Below are 19,429 nucleotides of genomic sequence, written 5' to 3' on the forward strand. Positions count from 1 at the left end.
CCTTATTAAACTCATTCAGTTTTTCCAGTATTTGCCGATGCTTCCTGCTAAATAAAAAAATCACAAACTAAATGTCTGGTATTATTTATAGGTTCTTATTTATAACAATGGCAGATGCCATAAAGCTGAAAAACAAGCTAAATGAAAGGCATCCCTCTGCATTATTTGGGTGCACAGAAGGTATAGTCTTCACATTTTCAAAGATGACAATTTCAAACTCAAAATACAGACTGCTTTTCCTGTTCAGCAGGAGGATAAAAATTATACTGGAAATGTGAATCCTGAGGTGTGTTAATTCTGTTTCCGTCGCTCTGTTTGTGGCTCTGCATGTATTCAACGGAAATGGGGCAGTCACTGGTAATGCATTTCCTTCTAGAGAAAACTGGAGTTAATCAAGCATTTTGATGTATTTCTTGTATAGGGGCTTGTCACCGGGTCTGGTGTATGACTCAGCTTGTAACCAGTCTCTTGGGAGTGACCCCTTAGCGTCAATACCAATGGCAGCACCATTAGGACAGCGACAAGCACTTTTGAAAATCCATCCAACAAACCTACTAGACTCCTTACCCCAATCCTTTGGAAACATGCCCAAATAATTTAGAAAACCTGTGCCTTAGCGTAGGCATAATCTGAGATGCTAATCTTAAAGACCACATGGAGCTCATTCGATGACGTCACTTGACCTTTCTTTCTGAATTTTCAAGAGAAACAAACACATTCAATGCCAACATCACAAGCACAAACAGCACATACACTTACTATTCATGAATCTAAACCAACAGTGCTAGGAGCGATCACAAGCCCAGAACAAAAATATCACCAAGTGCCTTTCTCTGCAGTGCCTGAAAGGCAATTTTACTTACACTCAGCAGGTGATAATGAAGTCTTTTGCCTGATCCTGATATGCTGCTGTGTGCAAGACTTTGGGAACTGAATAAGAGGCATTTACTGCTGTGCTCTAGGATCTTAATTTACTTAAAATTTGGGGGATAAGAGCCCTCTCTTTTTAGCCATATACATTTTATTGAATTCTCACCTGCACTTCTATTCAACGGACTCACTGTATGCGTTCATGGATACCTTTGTAAAGGAGCATGAAACACTCTGCATTGATAGCCCTTTCTCCCTTTTAATGTTTTTATTCCTTTTGATATTTTCAGGATCAAAAGAAAAAGATATGCATTCTATTTTGTATATATTCTGTTATTCTAAAACCAGCCATATTCAATAAGGCCCAAATCCCAATCCTGCAAGCAAAGTCCAAGGAAGAGAGTCCTGCATATAATACTGGGAAGGCTTGCGGGGAACAAAATCCTTGCTCTTTGCCAGAGATGGGCTGCAAATGCTACAACACTTTAAGAGTTGGAATAGTGAATGTGACCAATTTCACCTCACCTCCCCACAAAAGGCCTTTGCTGCCAATGGCTGTCTTGTTCCTTGTCCACCTACATTACTCCCTTCCACAATGAGACATGAACCCTTGTATGGAGATCTTCTTCGGGGCGCAGTGGGGGTTACAATTCTTCTGCATGGGATCTCCACTGCTTTGTCCCCCATTAGGCACCAGCACCATAGCTTTAAAATTGCTTTTGGCCTTAATGCTCCAGATTAGTCAAGTACAAGATTAGGATTTAAAGACTTTACCCTCCGCTTAGAAAGACGGGATGTTCATAGATTTTAAGGCTAGAAAAAACCAATTTTGATCATCCAGACTGACTTGTATTATGCAGGCTTTAGACCAGAGGTGGGCAAACTATGGCCCGCAGGCCACATCTGGCCTGCGGGACTCTCCTGCCTGGCCCCTGAGCTCCTGGCCCCGGAGGCTAGTCCCCGGCCCCTCCCCTGCTGTTCCTCCTCCCCCGCAGCCTCAGCTCACTGCGCTGCTGGTTCAATGCTCTGGGTGGCCGGGCTATGAGCTCCTGGGGCAGCGCAGCTGCAGAGCCCGGCCTGACCCGGTGCTCTGTGCTGCGCGACCATAGCGCTGCCAGCCACCGGTGCTCCAGGCAGCGCGGTAAGGGGGCAGGGAGCGGCGGGGTTGGATAGAGAGCAGGGAAGTCCGGGGTGGTGGTAAGGGCAAAGGGGTGTGGATAGGGGTCAGGGCAGTCAGAGGGCAGGAAACAGAGAGGTTGAATGGGGGCAGAGGTCCCGGGGCCAATCAGGAAGCAGCCCGGGGTGGGAGGTCCGGGGGCGGTCAGGGAGCAGGGCGTAGTGGATGCGAGGCGGCTGTTAGGGGACAAGGAACAAGGGGGTTGGATGGGGTAGGAGTCCTGGGGGGGGCTGTCAGGGGGCGAGAAGCAGGGGAGGGTCTGATGGGGTCAGGGGTCAGGCCATGCCTGCCTGTTTGGGGAGGCACAGCCTCCCCTAACCCGCCCTCCATACAATTTTGGAAACCCAATGTGGCCCTCAGGCCAAAAAGTTTGCCCGCCCCCACTTTAGAACCCTGGTAACTCCTGCATCAAGCCCATAACTTCTGGTTGACCTAGAGCATATCTTTTAGATAGATACCCAGTCTTGATGCAAAGATACCATAACAGAGACTCCACCACATCCCTAGGTAAGTCATTCCAATGGTTAGTTACCACCACTATTAAGAGTATGTCTGAATTTGTCTAGCTTCAGCTTCTAGCCACTTTGTCTGATACATAAGAGAGACCTTTCCTATCAAAAAAATCTTCTCTGTGGATGCATATATAGAAAGTGATCCAGTCACCTCCTATCCTGGTCTTGAATAACCCTCTTAACTTTCTGTTGGTTATTATAATTGCGCCACATCTTGGGAAGCACTTAAGAATATCCCCAGAAACCTTCCAGATACATGGTTGCACACATCACCTATCTTTTTCAAAACGAAACAAAGAACAGTTACGCACTTTATGCTAACTGCGGTTCTTCGAGATGTGTTGCCCAAATGGGTTCCACTCTTGGTGCACATACAGCTCATGCACTCCAGATCAGAATCTTTTGGCCAGCGGTGTCCAGTGGGGCCATGCCTATGCCCTGAGTGCCCTTACAGCCACCCAGCAGAGAGCAGACCAGGACCAACTGGCCCTCAGATCCTTTGCCAACAGAGAAAGCAGGTGCTATCAGACTCAGCAGTAGTGGGGAAGGAGGGCGGGCTGTGGAACACAGAGAGAGAACACATCTCAGAGAACAATAGTTACTGTAAAGTTACTGATCCTTCTTTGAATGATTGTCCTTATGTATTCCACTCTTGGCGACTCACAAGAGGTGCCCTCATGTAAGGGGCTGGTGCTCGGCGTCTGCCAAAGCAGGCTTCAGATCTAGATGCCGGGACCAAAGAAAATAATTTAGTAAACGTATGTACTGAACCTCAGATCGCTGCTTTACAAATTTCAACAATGGGAACAATGCTGCAGAAGCTGCTTGTGCTCTGACAGAGTGGGCTCTCGCCTGGGCAGAGGATTCTAGTCTAGCTACACGGGTACCAATCTGAAATCCATTTGGACAGTCTTTGAGATGATGTAGCTTGTCCCTTCATTCTTTCAGCAAAAACAAGAAATAAGTTTATTGAGACCCTAAAGGGTTTAGTTCTGTTCAGATAAAAAGACAGGATTCTAGGGACATCTAAAGTGTGACGCCTAGACTCCCCCCTCCCACACACACTTGGGTAGAATATTGCTTAGGAGGAGAAATGGTAAATATATCCTTTGGTTCAGATGAAACTCTGAGAGGACTTTGGGCAAAATCTTTGTTGGTAGAGGTGGAGAAAACAGAACAACCTTGCAAATTTCACCAATTTAATAATAATAGGACTTCTTGAGGTATTTGAACTGCCATGTCTATGTCATGTCTGCTTGAGTGGACTTCAACCACCCTTTCAAAAAAAAACCCACAAAAAAAACAAAAACAAAAACAAAACAACAATTATGGTGAAGTCTAACCTACTGAGCCCCACACAGGCACAAGGTCATGCAGCCTAACATTCCTAGACAAGTCCTGACCATTGTCAATGGGTTTGGCTAACTGATTTATGAGGTCTGACAATGGGGCAAACCTGCTTCAAGGTAAATATGCTCCTTGCCATTGTAGAGTCCGGAAGTGCTCCTACAAAGTCTATTTTTTGCATCAGCAGGAGTGATGATTTCTCTTTGTTGATTGGGAGCCCTGGAGTGGTGAAGAGCTGGAGTGCCAATGTATGCTGCCTGTGACTTGCTGAGGAGAGCGTCCCCAAATCAGCCAGTCATCAAGAGACAAACTAGAATGCCTTGTTTCCTAAAATGTGCTGCTATGACAACCAGACCTTTTGTGAAAACTCTTGGGGCTGTTGACAGTACTCTGGACAGGGCGTGTGAAGTCCCCTCTGCACATCTTAAGTATCTTCTGTGAGTAGGATGGATTGATACATTGAAATATGCATCCTGGAGGTGGAGAGCTGCAAGCCAGTCTTCAGGATCTAAAATAGGGATTACTGATGCCAGGCTCACCATTCCGAACTTGAACTGTGAACAATGGTGTTGAATTCTCTGCTGTCCAGAACAGGGCACCAGCATCCTATTCTCTTTGGAAAGTAAAGGAAATAAAACCCCTTCCCACTGACCAGATGAGGAACTTCTTCTATTGCTCGAAGAGTGTGGAGGGATTCCACCTTTTGTTGCAACAGTCTCTCAAGAAGATAGTCCCTGAAAACGGATGGGAAATGTAGGTGGTGAGTAGAAATTGCCTGAAACTGAATTGAATAGCCTGTTTCAGTGTTCTCAAGGACCCTCTGCTCAGTGGTAATGCTGTTCCAACTCCCTCAAAATAAATAGACTGATCTCCTAATGGCATTCCCAACAACTCTCAGCACAACCACCAAACTGTTTTGAAGCTGGTGTCTGTCTCATTGAAGCCGCAGTAGAAGAAGAAGGCGGCCTTCTCCAATGAAACTTCTGTTTGTCTCTAGGCAGTTTGGAGGGTCTTTGGCATGGCTGATTGTCAAGCTGTCCTGTAGTAGTTCAAGAGCATGGGTACCAACCTCAGGGCAAACTGTTAAGAAGCGGGGCACAAAATCCAAATGGATTGTGTGTTCTATTATTAGATTTCAGCAACCAAGTATCAAGTGTAAACTCCTCAAGCACTATAACAGCCTTAACATGGAGTCACAGACAGTCCTCTTGGGTACTCCAGTCTGTGTTGCCACTCAGGTAAGCTTGTCTATGTGACAGATGGTCCCTTACATCAAAAATCACAATAATATTCAAGTTATTCCCAGTCCCAAAGGACCAGTCACTTATCCCAGGTCAATTGCACCTTAGATCTCATGCGAAGGACAACACTTGTAGCCAATCCTATAGTAAACTATCTAAAGATGTATTAACTAGGAAAAGGAAATGAGAGCCATTTACAAGGTTAAAGCAAGTAAAGACATACACACAAATGAGTTCCAATTTTAATTTTCCAAAACTAATAGAAGCTTCTATAGTAAGCAAGTTCTAGGTGTCCTTTAGGGCTAACCCTGGCAAGCACTGGGGATCTTTTGCTTATGCTTAGTAATCCTTGCCCCCTCAGAGTCCAACCAACATAGAAGATACAGTTCCTCCTTTCTAGGACTTTTTGTTCTTCCCTCTTCTGCTTTGAGTTGCAAATTCAGCTGTTGGGAGGAATTCTCTTGCACGTCTCAACACCAGATGAACTATTGTGGAACATCACACAACTAAAGACTTTGTTGATTGCTCCCCCTTCACCTCCACCCCCACTGAAGATATCTTCACTGTGAAAAACAATAAAGGGGACTCCAGCAGGGCTGAAACAGTTAAACCGCCCAGTGCTATAAACTTCTGAGTATCAAGAGTAACAAATTGGAAAAGGTGCCGACGTGGTCAATACCAAAGGAATTGGCATCCCACTGCCAGCACTGAGAACACGGTGGCAGTCCAGACTCTGTACCAAAGGCAGCTTGTGACTGATTTTAGATGGTACTGAAGCATGGGATTGGCATCACTATGGGTGCCAGAGGGGCCTAAGTCAGGCCTTGAGTTACCTTCATTTAAAGTGGGAAGAGGAGATGTTTTCCTCTTTTTTAGCTAGATCCCTGGGATGGAGACCTGCACCTGTGCTCAGGGCCCAGGACATAGGCGCCAAGTTTCTATCTGCCAGGGAGTGCTCCCCGCCAGCTCTGCCCAGGACCCACCCCCACTCCACCTCTCCCCACCCCTGCTCTGCCCCCATTCTGCCTCTTCCTGCCCCCACCCCGCTTCTTCCCCGCCCAGTTCTGCCCCTTCCCCTGAGCATGCTGTGCCCTCGCTCCTCTCCCCCCACCCAGCACCTCCAATTGCAGCAAAACAGATGATCGGCAGAAGGTGCTGGGAGGGAGGAGGAGGCGCTGATTGGCAGGGCCCACCAGCAGGCACTGGGGGGAGGGGGATGATGGCATTTCAATTGCCCCCCTGCCTGCCCGCCCCCCGCCTCACCTCCCTGCCTCCTCACGAAGCACGGGGCCCCCAAAAGTGTGGGGCCTGGGGAGGTCACCCTGATTTGCTGTACCCTAGGGACTGCTCTACCTGTGCTCCTTAGAGGAACAGTGCTGCCTCCTATTACTTTTGGCTGCAGAGGAAGGGCTTATCTTCACTACGTGGGACTGTTACAATCGATGCAGCAGATGTCGATTTAGCAGGTCTAGTGAAGACCCACTAAATTGATGGCAGAGCACTTTCTGGTCGACCCCGGTACTCCACCTCTCTGAGAGGAGTAAGGTAAGTCGACCGGAGGGCGTCTCCCGTCACTGCAGCGCAGTGAAGACACCGGGGTAAATCGCCATAAGCTACGTCGACTTCAGCTACGTTATTCATGTAGCTGGGGTAGCGTAACTTAGGTTGATTTACCCCGGTAGTGAAGATAAGCCAAAGACTTGATAGGAGGAGCATCTGAGGAATGCTTTAGTGAGGAAGCAGAAGCCCTGGAGGTTAGCCCAGAGCAGGTGCCTGCTGGGGCATTTTCAGTGGCGGATTACTCAGAGCCAGAAGGGGTTTGTTAGCCTGGATCTGAAGCAGGTCTCATTGATTTGTCCAAAAATAAATAAATAAATTTTAAAAAAGAATCCTTCACTAATAAAGTTTGTTTGAAGAATGAATGACAAACAGAACCTTTCTCAGCAATATGCCCCTCACTGATACCAAACAAACATTTTGAGTGTCCATCAGTGAGGGGTACAGCTGCCTTACAAGATGAACAACACTGAGACCCAGGAGATTTTCATTGAACCATGAAGCTGCCCACCCGCTTCCAGGTAAACAAACATTAGGAAAAAAGTTCACTTAAAGTAAAACCTAATAAAACTATTATCCTAACTAACTACGAACAACACTGCTAGGGTGACTATATACCAACAAATTCATTTTAATGAGCACAAGTGCAAGATACAGTGACACGGCTCTCTCTGTTCTGTCTCATTGCCATGGCGGTAAGAATGTACTAAGGAACAGTTAGCTCCACTCTGTCCTTCGAGTCCTTTCGAGGGGTGATGCAAGACCATTGAGGGTGCAGGTGTGGCCTCAGACACTGCTGACCAAAAGATCTTAATCTTAAGTGTCTGGGATGCATGCGCACCATGAGTTGAATCCATGTAGCCAATCACTTAGAGAAGGAAATTAGTTTCCCTAAATATGGCAAACTGCAGCTGGGTATCTGAGTTATTATATTCAAAAAGCTCAATGACCTCATTCTACATTCCTGTAAGATGTTCTTTTAGCACCATCTCCTGACATCCTCTAATTATGAATACACTACAAAAATCCCTGTGCACCGATAGAGCTGAATCTGCTTATATTAGTACCCTGATAAACTGCATGTCTATGCACTGCCAGGGAACGGAGTCACAGAAATACTTAGTAATGACTCCAAACAATGAATACATGAAATCTATTTGACTGACTGTCCTGCCTGCTGTTGTCTGCAACCCCATTCACATTATTTACAGGTGTCAATTAACATTTGCTACCACACGCTTTTTGCTGTTTCACCCTCTGTTGACTAAATGCGTTTCTTTCATTAATGTAATTTGTAGTGTTTGTCGTGTACAATGCTTACCTTTAAAGCACGTCATAAAATAAAAGAGTATCTCTCAGCACAAAGTAGATAATGGGAACAATCATTAATTGGCATGCTTCTGGTTCCATAAAAATGTACCAGTTACAAGGATTCCACCGCACTTCCATTCCATCCTTATTGATCTTACCTTCTATGTCCCAAAGAGGACTCTTGAGCGACTGAGATTTTATGATAGCAAAATATACGATCTCTCTCTTTTATTGGAGCCTGTCAACTGGAAGGCCCTACAGTAAGGTTTGTAGAGTTGCAATTTTCTGACTGAAACTGAACAACACAACTCTGAATAATATTAATCTTGCTCTAAGCAGCATTGACTTGCACAGATTTGCAATGCATTATATGCTGGGTTTTTTTAGGGGAGCACAGAACAACTGATACTTGATGGTCCCCTTCTGGCCAGACACACACCCCTATTCACCCACCCTGCTTTGTATGCCCCCACGACAGTACTCTAAGCATGCATTGTTCACACACGGGAGGTTGCTGTGATCCCCGGGGGTGTGTGTTTGCATATGTGCTGCTTATCAGCCTTTTTCTTCCACCTCAACTTCCAGCCCCATTTTCTTGCAATTAACATACTGTCTCACCTTTGCATGTTCGGACCGTGGCATGGTGCACAGCATACGATGGACAAAGGGCCCTAGAGCACTCTAACCACAGACAAATTCTGTGCATGCTTACATAATTAAGTGGTTACTTTGACTTACAAAAATAAGTTCTGATTTTAGTTTACAAAAAATTAAAAAAGCATAAAGGGACCACAGTGTAAAAAAAAAAAAAAAACCCATCATTCTCAACATGTTAAACCAGGGTTTTCACCAAAATGTGTGTGTTTATTAAAATATTTCTGGGACATGTTTTCAAGCTAGTATAGCCTAGCACTCTCTTAACATTTCTGTCACGATTTTTAACTTACATAAGGAGCCCATCCTACAAGTTTCTGGGTGCCAAGAAATAATTTACATTACACATGGCCTGGCTCAGCAGCCCATGGAAACTGACAAACATTGTTTGTTGGAAAATGCAACTTTATTTTTAAATAGCTTAGCAAGACCATGGTCCAAAAGCTGACCCCAGCAAGCAGCACAGATAATGAAAACCTGGTCTACAAGCTGTAAGTTTTGTCTGGTGTCCTGCACAGAGAGTAATTTGGCAGAGCTCTATTTTTTTCAGCTGGAAATGAAAGACGTCTAAAGACATATAAAGATGTCTTGAATGGTGCAGATTTATCCTGTAACTCCATTTGCCTGCAGGGTGAAAGCTGCAAGGTTATTGGGTATTTTGTGTAACCAAACTCACCTCTGAACCACTGGGCACATGACGCACAGTGTCTCTTTCAAAAGTGCTCTCCATGAAAGTGGTACTGACAAGAATCAGATTGGCCAACGCTGCGTGACCTCAGTGCTATGGCCAATCCAGGAAGTAAAATCCTAGGGAGATGGTACATTTAGGACTTCTGTAAAATGGAATAGCCTCAGCTGGTTCAGGGTGACCATCAGTAAGACAGATATTTGGTAGCTACTTCTCTTGGGCCCATCTCTACTGGGCATTTTAGTGTAGCAGAGTGTTTTGAGCAGTGCATCAGTGCTATAATGTTTTTTTTTCTGTAGAGGTTTCAATTAAATTACTATTGCTAATAATTTGTGTTTATTGTTTGTATTTTGGTAACACCCGGAATGTGCTAGGCACTGTCCGCACACACAGGAAAACAGTGTCCTTGTCTGGAAGGACTCACAATTTAAGATCAGCGGAAATGTTGTAACACTGTACTTCAGTTCTGATAGAGCATCATAACTAATAGGTCACTATCTAGCTAGAAGTACAGTAAACCTGACATAGTTACTGTAATAATACTCTGTAATTACTGTAATAGGCATGAGCTGTATTAATATATATAATTAGAAGGGAAGCTACAGATCTCTGTTCTATTAAGGAAGTGAAATAATTATTTATTACAGCTGAGATTTTCAAAGGAGCCATTTTCAAAGGAGCCTAATGGAGTTTCAATGGGAGTTTGATGCCTATCTTCCTTAGTCTTCTTTGAAAATCCCAGCTTACAGCACTACTATCCTTATTTAACCGGTACAAGACCATTGGAAAAAACCCATTGCAGGAATGACGGAATAAAGGCCAAAGGGCAAGTAAGGGAAAGAACACAACAACATGAACGTCTGCCGCTGATTTATGGGGTTTGTGTTGAGATGATAAAAAAGGGGAAGTTCAGAACAACACAGAAAGCTATGAAGACACAGTATGCTCCTGGAAAGGCTGACAGGGATTGTGCCGATTACAGGGGAACCGTTCAGAAGCAACGGTTAAGCTTTCCCTCAACTGGTGCAGACGAGCGTTCCGTTGTAATGAACATTCTGGGATCCATTTCACAATCTCTCTTTTCTAATCTCTTCTCCCCACTCCCAACCATATCCTGTCGTCGTTCAAAACTGTCAACTTGGTCTAAGTATTGCTTTCATAGATATATATGCTACTTACTCCCTCATGCATTTCAACTTGGTCCAAGTATTGCTTTCATAGAAGATATGAGCTACTTACTCCCTCATGCGTTTCAGCTTGGTCTCAGCCATGGTTTTGTTGATTGCTCTCGATCCCTGGGGCACGACTGGAGCCACGCTGGTGACAGTCCCAGAACCTACAAATCAATGCACAGACACTCAACCTTATTCATCTTTATCTCATCAGTAGCGCTGCAGATTCAGGACAATATTCAAGGGCAATCAGAAAATGGAAGATAATTCCCCTTTGTCACATGGTATTGCTGTATTAAAGATAAATTAGATTATTATATGCACATTGAGACAACTCAGTTCAGAGGGATAAGCAGATTTACAGTTTACAATAATTGTCATCCAACCATTGCATTACACAAAAAGGTCTTTCACATGGGAAAAAACTGGGACAGAGAAACTATTCAACAAAAAGAAATCTACTTAGACTCGTTTTCTGTTTCGTTCACTTTCCTTGTATTTATTTATAGGAACAAGATCCTTCTGACAGCCAAGTTCCTCCTTTGGCTTGATCGTGTACTGAGGTTTCAGTGTTGTGCTTACAACATCAGACTTCTGCTGTTGTAGGTGAAGGGATTTCCGCAGTATTCACCATTTACCTACTGCACAGGGGCGTTGTGAGCTCCCCAGTGATTTTAGGAGTGTAGCTGAAAGAGCCGGGGTCAGAATAAGACTAGTTCCAGCCCTTTTAGAAATGGTCAAGAGACAGCGCTGCTCAGGGTGATGGGTAAGAGGAAGGCTGCCTGACTGCTGTGAAGAGGTTGTTATGACAAAGCAAGGCATAATACCTTCTGGGGCATGGAGGAAGGTGCAGGGCTGCAGCTTCTGATGCATCTTTAATAAAGTATAGCCAGCACCCCCCTGACAGTGTCCAACGTGCAGAAGAGGAGAGACCATGGAGCCACCTTTGCTTAACCCAAAAACACCTCTTGGGGCTGCTAGAGCTTCAGGCTGTTCAACCCCCTCCAAATAATGGCTCTCTCTTGCCTAGGTACACTAGCAGACCCCTTTACTTCTCCCTCACCCATGAATGGCCAGCCACACTTTGACCCGTGGTCTTTTTTATGCCTTTCAAGCTTAGACCTGTGCTCTCGATATAATGGAGCATGCCAATCAAGCAATTTTGTCCCATAGAGTCAGAAATGCTGTGGGCTTGCTACAGCTCCCCTTGTATCTGGGAAGAGGAAATCCTTATGATGTCAGTAGCAGCCTGGGTTTCAATTGGTGTCTCAGGTCTTGTCTACACAAAGAATTAGACCGCAGCAAGCTGGGAGTGAATCTACCCTCACTAGCCTGCCAGGGGCACCCTGCTGATACACAGTACAGTGTTCTGATCTAGCTCTCTTGGAAACAGGCCTAGACCAACGTGCATTAGCAGGACTGTTAATGCATGGGGTGCACATGAACAGTTAGACCGTAGCGGGCAAGATTCACACCCCAGCTTGCCATGAACGAAATGTTAGTGTAGACAAGTTCTCAGACTTTGAAGGCAGAAGGAAACAGCAGCCACAGGATTAATAATAATATTTCTATATGTTCTGTGAAACTGAGAGGTTTTATGTAACTACTATACAATGGCAACCAAAATAATAGGCGGGGGAGGGGGGAATCAGTTACACAACACCCATGCTTTAAAATCCAGTTCTTCTTTACTTTCACTTCAGTTATAATATGATATTAGCAGCCATTATACTCACAAGATACAAGCATTAATAATTGATGCTTTACCATTGAACGATAGGATTATGAGCATTCAGATGGTGCCCAGCCTTGTTTCTTGCAGTCTTTGAGATACTGGCCACTAAAATCATGTTGTTATTGAAGTGAGGGGGGGATAAGACGAGTGGGAGCAGTCAGATATGTTTTATAAGTGAGGTTACAGCTCACAAGCCTCCAGGTTTAGAAAATGTCAGCTACCCTTCACTGAAAACTAAGACAATCACTGGTGATAGTGAAATACAGACTATCGAAGGCCATTTACCAGATAGGCGAGGTTGCATTCAGTAGCCCAAGCTACTTGTCTGGTTCCTAAATATTACTATGTACCCAAGGTTTTGTCTATGTGCTTATAGTTAAAATGGTGAGAAATGACTTGCTCGGTTCTTGTCAACAATTAATTTGCACCGCAGCTAGTTAAAAAAATATCACTCTAAGTTTCTATGCTTGTAGCGGTTCAATTTCAGGGCAAAACTATGTAAACACTCTTCTAGTAACTTGGTCAAGCATGATGCAAACATGTGTATGAATGGGTTTATCAACAGGAAGACATTGAGGAAAGCTGATTCGAATAAACTAAAGTTGTGTGAGTTTTAAAGTATATTTGATACACTGGATTAAACTCTGTGTGAACACTCTCATTAAGAATTAAAGTGACCTTAATTCAGTTTAGTGAAATTCAATGCCCAACTGAATCAAACTAAACTGAATTAAGGTTATTTTAATTGTGAATGAGAGTGTCTTCACAGGGGCGTAATGCAATGTAACTAATCCACTTTTAATTTACACCTTTAGTTAATGCAGATTAACTTCCCTGAATGTCTCTGTGTACAGAAGCCCCTTATCAACTTCAACTGTGTTATCATTCAATCTCTTGGGGCTTGGCTACACTTGCGAGTTACAGCTCATTAAAGGAGCCCTGGGCGCACTAGCTCACTACCCGTCCACACTGGCAAGGCACGTAGAGCGCTCTGACTCCGCGGCTGGTCTGCTCCTGGTACCTCCACCTTGGCGAGTGGAATAACGGTTGATGCGCCTCCGCTGGAGCGCTGAGGCGCCATTGTGGATGCCCTGGTCTATTAATGCACTCTGATCGGCCTCCAGAAGTGTCCCACAATGCCTGTTCTAGCCACTCTGGTCATCACTTTGAACTCTACTGCCCTGCCCTCAGGTGACCAACCATCAGACCCACCCTTTAAATTCTCTGGGAATTTTGAAATTCCCCTTCATGTTTGCTCAGCCAGACGTGGAATGCTCTCAGCGCATCTTTCCAGGTGACCATGCCGCCACACGATCCCCAGTATGGAGCAATGGCGAGGTGCTGGACCTCATCAGTGTCTGGGGGGAGGAAGCTGTCCAGTCCCAGCTGCACTCCAGCAGTAGGAATTACGATACCTTCAGGCAGATATCAAGGGACATGATGGAAAGGGGCCATAACCGGGATGCAGTGCAGTGCAGGGTTAAAGTGAAGGAGCTGTGGAATGCCTTCCGCAAAGCCCACAAGGCAAACAGCTGCTCCAGTGCTGCCCCCATGACCTGCCATTTCTACAAAGAGCTGGATGCGATACTTGGGGGGGGGCAACCCCATCTCCACTCCTAGTACCCTTCACAGGCCAGTTCAACAAGGCAGGAGGAGGAGCAAAGTGGGAGCAAGGGTGCTGAGGTGGAGGAAGACATCCCAGAATCCCTATATGCATGCAGCCAGGAGCTGTTCTCAAGCCAGAATGAAGGTAGCAAGTCATGGAGGCCGGTGCTTGGGGAAGGACAAACACCAGAGGAGGTTTCCGGTAAGCAGCTTTTATTTTGGGAAGGAAGTTATTCGGTGTGGGCTCTTGGGGCGAGGAGGGTTAGGGCTGCATGCATGCCTAGATGCAGAATAGGGCGTCTATGTGCTCTCTCATATCGCGGTAATCGGCCTCAGTGATCTCTTCAAAGGTCTCATCCAGAACTTGGGCAATGCGCTTGCGCAGGTTTCTCAGGAGAGCCACCGTGGTCCTTGTCCCAGTAAGCCTAACTTGTCTGCGCCACTGTGCCATGAGGGGCGGGGGGACCACTGCCGCACACAGGCAAGCTGCATATGGGCCAGGGCGGAAGCCGCATTGCAGTAGAAGACCCTCTCTTGCTTCCCAGGTCATCCTCAGCAGCGAGCTATCTTCCAGGACGAACTCCTGTGGAAAATGTGGGGACAGTGTTCAGTATAGGGGCCCCCTGCCACTGTTGGCTCTCCCCAAGGCACAGAAACCCAGAGGACAGTACAGCCGTGGAACAATCAGTCATGCTTGACCCTGTGCTTAATCACCATTTTGGGGCTCCCGTGGGCTATGTGCGCTCGCTTTGGGACGGGCAAATTATATTATTGGGTAGACTGTGCTTGCCCTTAAGTGTGGGGAATCATTGATCTGTCTGGCGTGAACAATGCTGCCTCTGTTAAGTGTTGCATTTTGCCTTTACAGATACAACCTTGAGATCTCATCCATCTGTGTTATCACCGGCCGACAGACTCCAAAGAATCAGAAAGAGGCCACGTAGACACAAGGAAGACATGTTGCATGAAGTAATGCAGCATTCATGCCCGGCAAACTTGCATCAACATGATTCCAACGGTCGACTTCCCCACTCCGAACTGTTTAGTGACCGATCGGTAGCTGTCTGGAGTTGCCAGCTTCCAGATTGCAATAGCCACCCGCTTCTCCACCATCAGGGCAGCTCTCAACCTCATGGCCTTGCGCCGCAGGGTCGGAGTGAGCTCCTCACACAGTCCCATGAAAGTGGCTTTTCTCATCTGAAAGTTCTGCAGCCACTGCTCGTTATCCCAGATGTGCATGACGATGTGATCCCACCACTCAGTGCTTGTTTCCCGAGCCCAAAAGTGGTGTTCCACTGTGGTCAGCACCTCCGTGAATGCCACAAGCAAACTTGTGTCATAGGCGTTACTCGAGTCGATATCGTCGGAGCCCTCACTGTCACTTTGGATCAAAAGGAATAACTTGACTGCCAAATGAGACTCGTCAGCATACTCCTCAGCAGTTTGGGCTCCATTCCCACAGACGGAAAGGAAAGACAGAGCGCGCAGTACAAAAAATGTTGAAAGATGGCACCAAATGTGGATGGAAGCACAGGGATTGCTGGGATGCGAACCGATGCATCACAAGGCATTGGGACAGGACCCAGAATGCCCCGCACCCTCTGCCCTCTTCCCACAAGCCACAGTGCCAGAATGGGAAGAGGGGCTCTGTGGGATAGCTGCCCATAATGCACCGCTCCCAAATGCCACTGCAAATGCCGCAAAGGTGGCCACGCCAGTGCGCTTGTTCCCGTCAGTGTAGACGGACTGCAGCGCTTTCCCTCCTGCGCTCTCGGAAGGCGGGTTTAACTCACAGCACTCTGCATCTGCAAGTGTAGTTTAAGGGCATGGCTACATTTAAAAGGCTGCAGCGGCACAGGGTGCAGCTGTACTGCCGTAGCGCTTCAGTGAAGACGCTTCCCTTGCTGACAGAAGCGCTTCTCCCGTCAGTGCAGTTAACCCACCTCCCCAAGAGGTAGTAGCTATGTTGCTGGGAAAAGCCCTCCCATCAACATAGTGGTGTCTACACCAGGAGTTTAGGTCAGTATAACTGAGTCGCTCCGGGGTGTGGATTTTGCATACCCCTGAGTGACGTAGTGCTGCTGACATGAGTTGCTAGTGTAGACCAAGCCTAGGAAACGTTGGAGCGGTCAGTACGTTGCAGGTGCTACACAAAATGATGCTGATGACTTGGTAGGTGGCATTGTTCGCTCTCAATCAGTATTGTACCAAGGCCCTAGTATGATGCTTCGGGCCTCAGTGCTATTGCCACATTTCAAATATGAGATAAAACTGATGTCCTGACTACCTGTGCCTTAAAAAGAAGGCGCAAATGGTACTTTTCTTAAGACAAAGTCGTATTAAGCCTGGCAGCCCGATAAATTCTAGTGAATAGTAATATTGCAGGGTAGACCATGGTGGTAAGAAGCTAGTATATTCTCCTTGTAGTAGTGTCCTGGCATATTTATTGCTCCAATACTTTTGCTTCTTCTGCTCTGACATTTCTTTATTAAAGACATCCTTCTTGACTTTCTGGGAACTCATGCTAAATAAACCATTCTTACTTTGCCTTCTCTCCATGTTGGAGAGTGGCCAAAGAAAACTTGGTCTCAAAACACAAACTAATATCTTCCCCTCCACTAAACAACATCTTATGGGTATTGTATAGCTGATGCAAGGGCATCAGGCTGGAGTATCCTGGGAAGGGGCTGTTATAATTAAATATGGGGTTTCAGTTAAGGTTGGTGAAGAGCTTTCTGTACTGCTAGCGTAACGATCCTCACAGACTTTTCCAAAGGTGCTTGGTAACCCCGGCCTCAAAGAAGGTATTTATTTCATCAGAGGTATTTTTCTGTAAGCAGTCACACGACATTTTGCATCTAGTTCAGATCAGTTTATTCACTACTCCTGAGGGCATTCTGCTCAAAAAAATTAAAAATTCTGTGCCAAAAAAATAAAAAAATCTGTGCACAATATTTTAAAATTCTGCAAATTTTTTCAAATGAATGTGGAGGTTCCAGTACGGCATTGGAGAGCACAGGCCACTGGCTGCACAGAGGTGGGAGATCACTGTGCAGCTCCCCCCAGGACACAGACCCAGTTGTGAGGTTGCACCCAATCCTGACAGAGTGCAAGGACCGGGCTGGCCCCAAAAACACCCCAGGGCCCTGTTCCTCCATGCCAGGTGCACCAGGTGTGGGCAGGCAGGCAGGCTCAGGAAGGCAGGATCCAAATGTGGAGGGGCTCAGTGTCGGGGGATCCAGGTGTGTCCCACACAGAACCTCTCAAACCAATCTGAGTGTGAGCAGCTCAGTGGAGGATCTGAATGTGGGAGGGGGGGATCTGGATGCAATGGTAATGGGACTCTGCAGGGGGGTTCAGGTGAAGATGGTTTGGGTTCAGTGGAGGAGGTCTGGGTGTGGTGGGGCTAGAACTCAGCAGAGAGGGTCTGAGTGGGGGCGTGGCTCAGTGTGGCATCCAGGTACTGGGGGAGTGGGGATCCAGGTGCAGCTGGTTGGGGCTCCATAGGGTGGGGATCTGGGTGAGGGTGGCTCATCAGGGTGGTCCAGCTGCAGTGGGAGTGGGGCTCGCCCTGGGGGTTCTGAGTGCGGGGGACATGAGGCTTGGCATGAAGGTCTGCTATGAGGGGGTCTGGATGCACAGGGGTTGGGTGGATTGGGGAGCAGCTCCCTCTACAGTGATCCCTCCCCCTATAGCTGAGGAGTGATGGGTGCAGGAAGCGTAGGGGAGGGAGTGAGTTTGCAGAGCTTCCTACAGCCAGGGGAGAAATCTGGGGTTGGGTCTGACAGCAGCTGAGCCCAGCATAGGGTAGGACCCAGCACCAGCCAGGTCTTCCCCAGTCCCACCTCCTGCCCCACAGTGATTTACCTCTCTACCAGCTGCCCCGGGCACCTGAAACATACTGCTGGGGAGGGGCGCATGACCATTCTTGGGGTTTCCCTTTGCTTTCCCATCAGAAAGTCATTTTTCTGGAGGGAAGCAAAGAAATCTGCAGGGAATATAAATTCTGTGCATGTGCAGTGGTGCAGAATTCCCCCAGGAGTAATCCACCCATAAATCAGCATTAAATGATAGTTATTTGGCCACTATCTAAAGGAGAATAGCCAATCATTGCACACTTATTTAACACAATGAAATCTCTATTGATTCTTCAGATAATTTAAAATAAACTGTTCAGAGCACAGACATTTCAAAGCTATAAGATGGACAGCTTTCTAAGTTTATTTTAGGGGCAAATGACCTCCCCAGCATCCAGCCCAGCTAGCTAGCCTGATTGCTGGGGACATCTGGAGAGGGAAAATGGGGGAAGACCCTCCCCTGCCCTCACGTAACCAAGCAGCAGCCTCTATGGCCTCAGCATTCCCCCTCCTTCCCCTGGCTCCACTGGATGGTGAAGGACTGGAGGATCTCCACAGTAACAGATCCTCTGGTCCACATCTATTCACAGATTTTAAGGCCTGAAGGGACAATTGTGATTAGCTCTTTCATAACATAGGCCAGAGAAGTTCACACAGCGATTCCTACCTCCAGCCCAATAATTTGTGGTTGAGCTAGAGCATATCTTGTAGACAGCCAAGCTTAAAGACTTCATGTGATAGAGAATTTATCACATCTTTCAGTAAGTTGTCCCAATGGCTAATTACCCTCACTGAAAAATTTGCATCTTATTTTCAGTTTGAATTTTTCTAGCTTCAACTTCCAGCCACTGGATCTTGTTATACTCTTACCTGCTAGATTAAAGAGCCCTCCAGTATCAAATATCTTTGCCCTTTGCAGCTACTAATACAAAGTGATCAAATTTCCTCTAACCTTCTCCTTCTATAAACTAAACAGACTGAACGCCTTAGGTCTTTCATTTCCAAATTTTCATTCATTCCTGTGGCTTTCTTCTGAGACCTCTCCAATTTTTTAGCTTTTTTTTTTAAATATATAAACAGCATGGAGAGAGGATTCCATCCCTGTCCTGTCTGATGCAAAACTTACCCTGTATGCAGCTGTACAGGCAACCCAAAACGAATAGTGGACTATACTGAATTGTTAGTATAATCATAATGACCCAGTAAAAACCCTTTATTCCCAGTGAAGTCAAGCGGACTTTAAAAGGGTCAGAATTTCATCCTTTGAAACTAAAACTGAGTTTTTACACTGAAAAAACCCTACTCACGGCCACTTTTACGCTGAAAAATAGATTGCATAGAATATCAGGGTTGGAAGGGACCTCAGGAGGTCATCTAGTCCAACCCCCAGCTCAAAAGCAGGATCAATCCCCAATTAAATCATCCCAGCCAGGGCTTTGTCAAGCCTGACTTTAAAAACTTCTAAGGAAGGAGATTCCACCACCTCCCTAGGCAACGCATTCCAGTGTTTCACCACCCTCCTAGTGAAAAAGTTTTTCCTAATATCCAACCTAAACCTCCCCCACTGCAACTTGAAACCATTACTCCTTGTCCTGTCCTCTTCTACCACTGAGAATAGTCTAGAACCATCCTCTCTGGAACCACCTCTCAGGTAGTTGAAAGCAGCCATCAAATCCCCCCTCATTCTTCTCTTCTGCAGACTA

At 46.2% G+C, this 19,429-nt stretch overlaps 1 protein-coding gene across 11 annotated transcripts in view; it reads right to left on the minus strand.

The window, feature by feature from the left end:
* NEK11 (NIMA related kinase 11) overlaps window positions 1–19,429 on the minus strand; it is a 199,655-nt gene that overhangs the window by 23,564 nt on the left and 156,662 nt on the right. For all 11 annotated transcript variants that reach the window (XM_073333276.1, XM_073333277.1, XM_073333268.1 and 8 more), the window contains one exon: window positions 10,597–10,693. In XM_073333276.1, coding sequence (XP_073189377.1) covers window positions 10,597–10,693 — 97 coding nt within the window. The remainder of the gene's footprint in view (window positions 1–10,596; window positions 10,694–19,429) is intronic.

Source organism: Lepidochelys kempii, chromosome 2, assembly GCF_965140265.1.
Source record: "Lepidochelys kempii isolate rLepKem1 chromosome 2, rLepKem1.hap2, whole genome shotgun sequence".
NCBI lineage: Eukaryota > Metazoa > Chordata > Testudines > Cheloniidae > Lepidochelys > Lepidochelys kempii.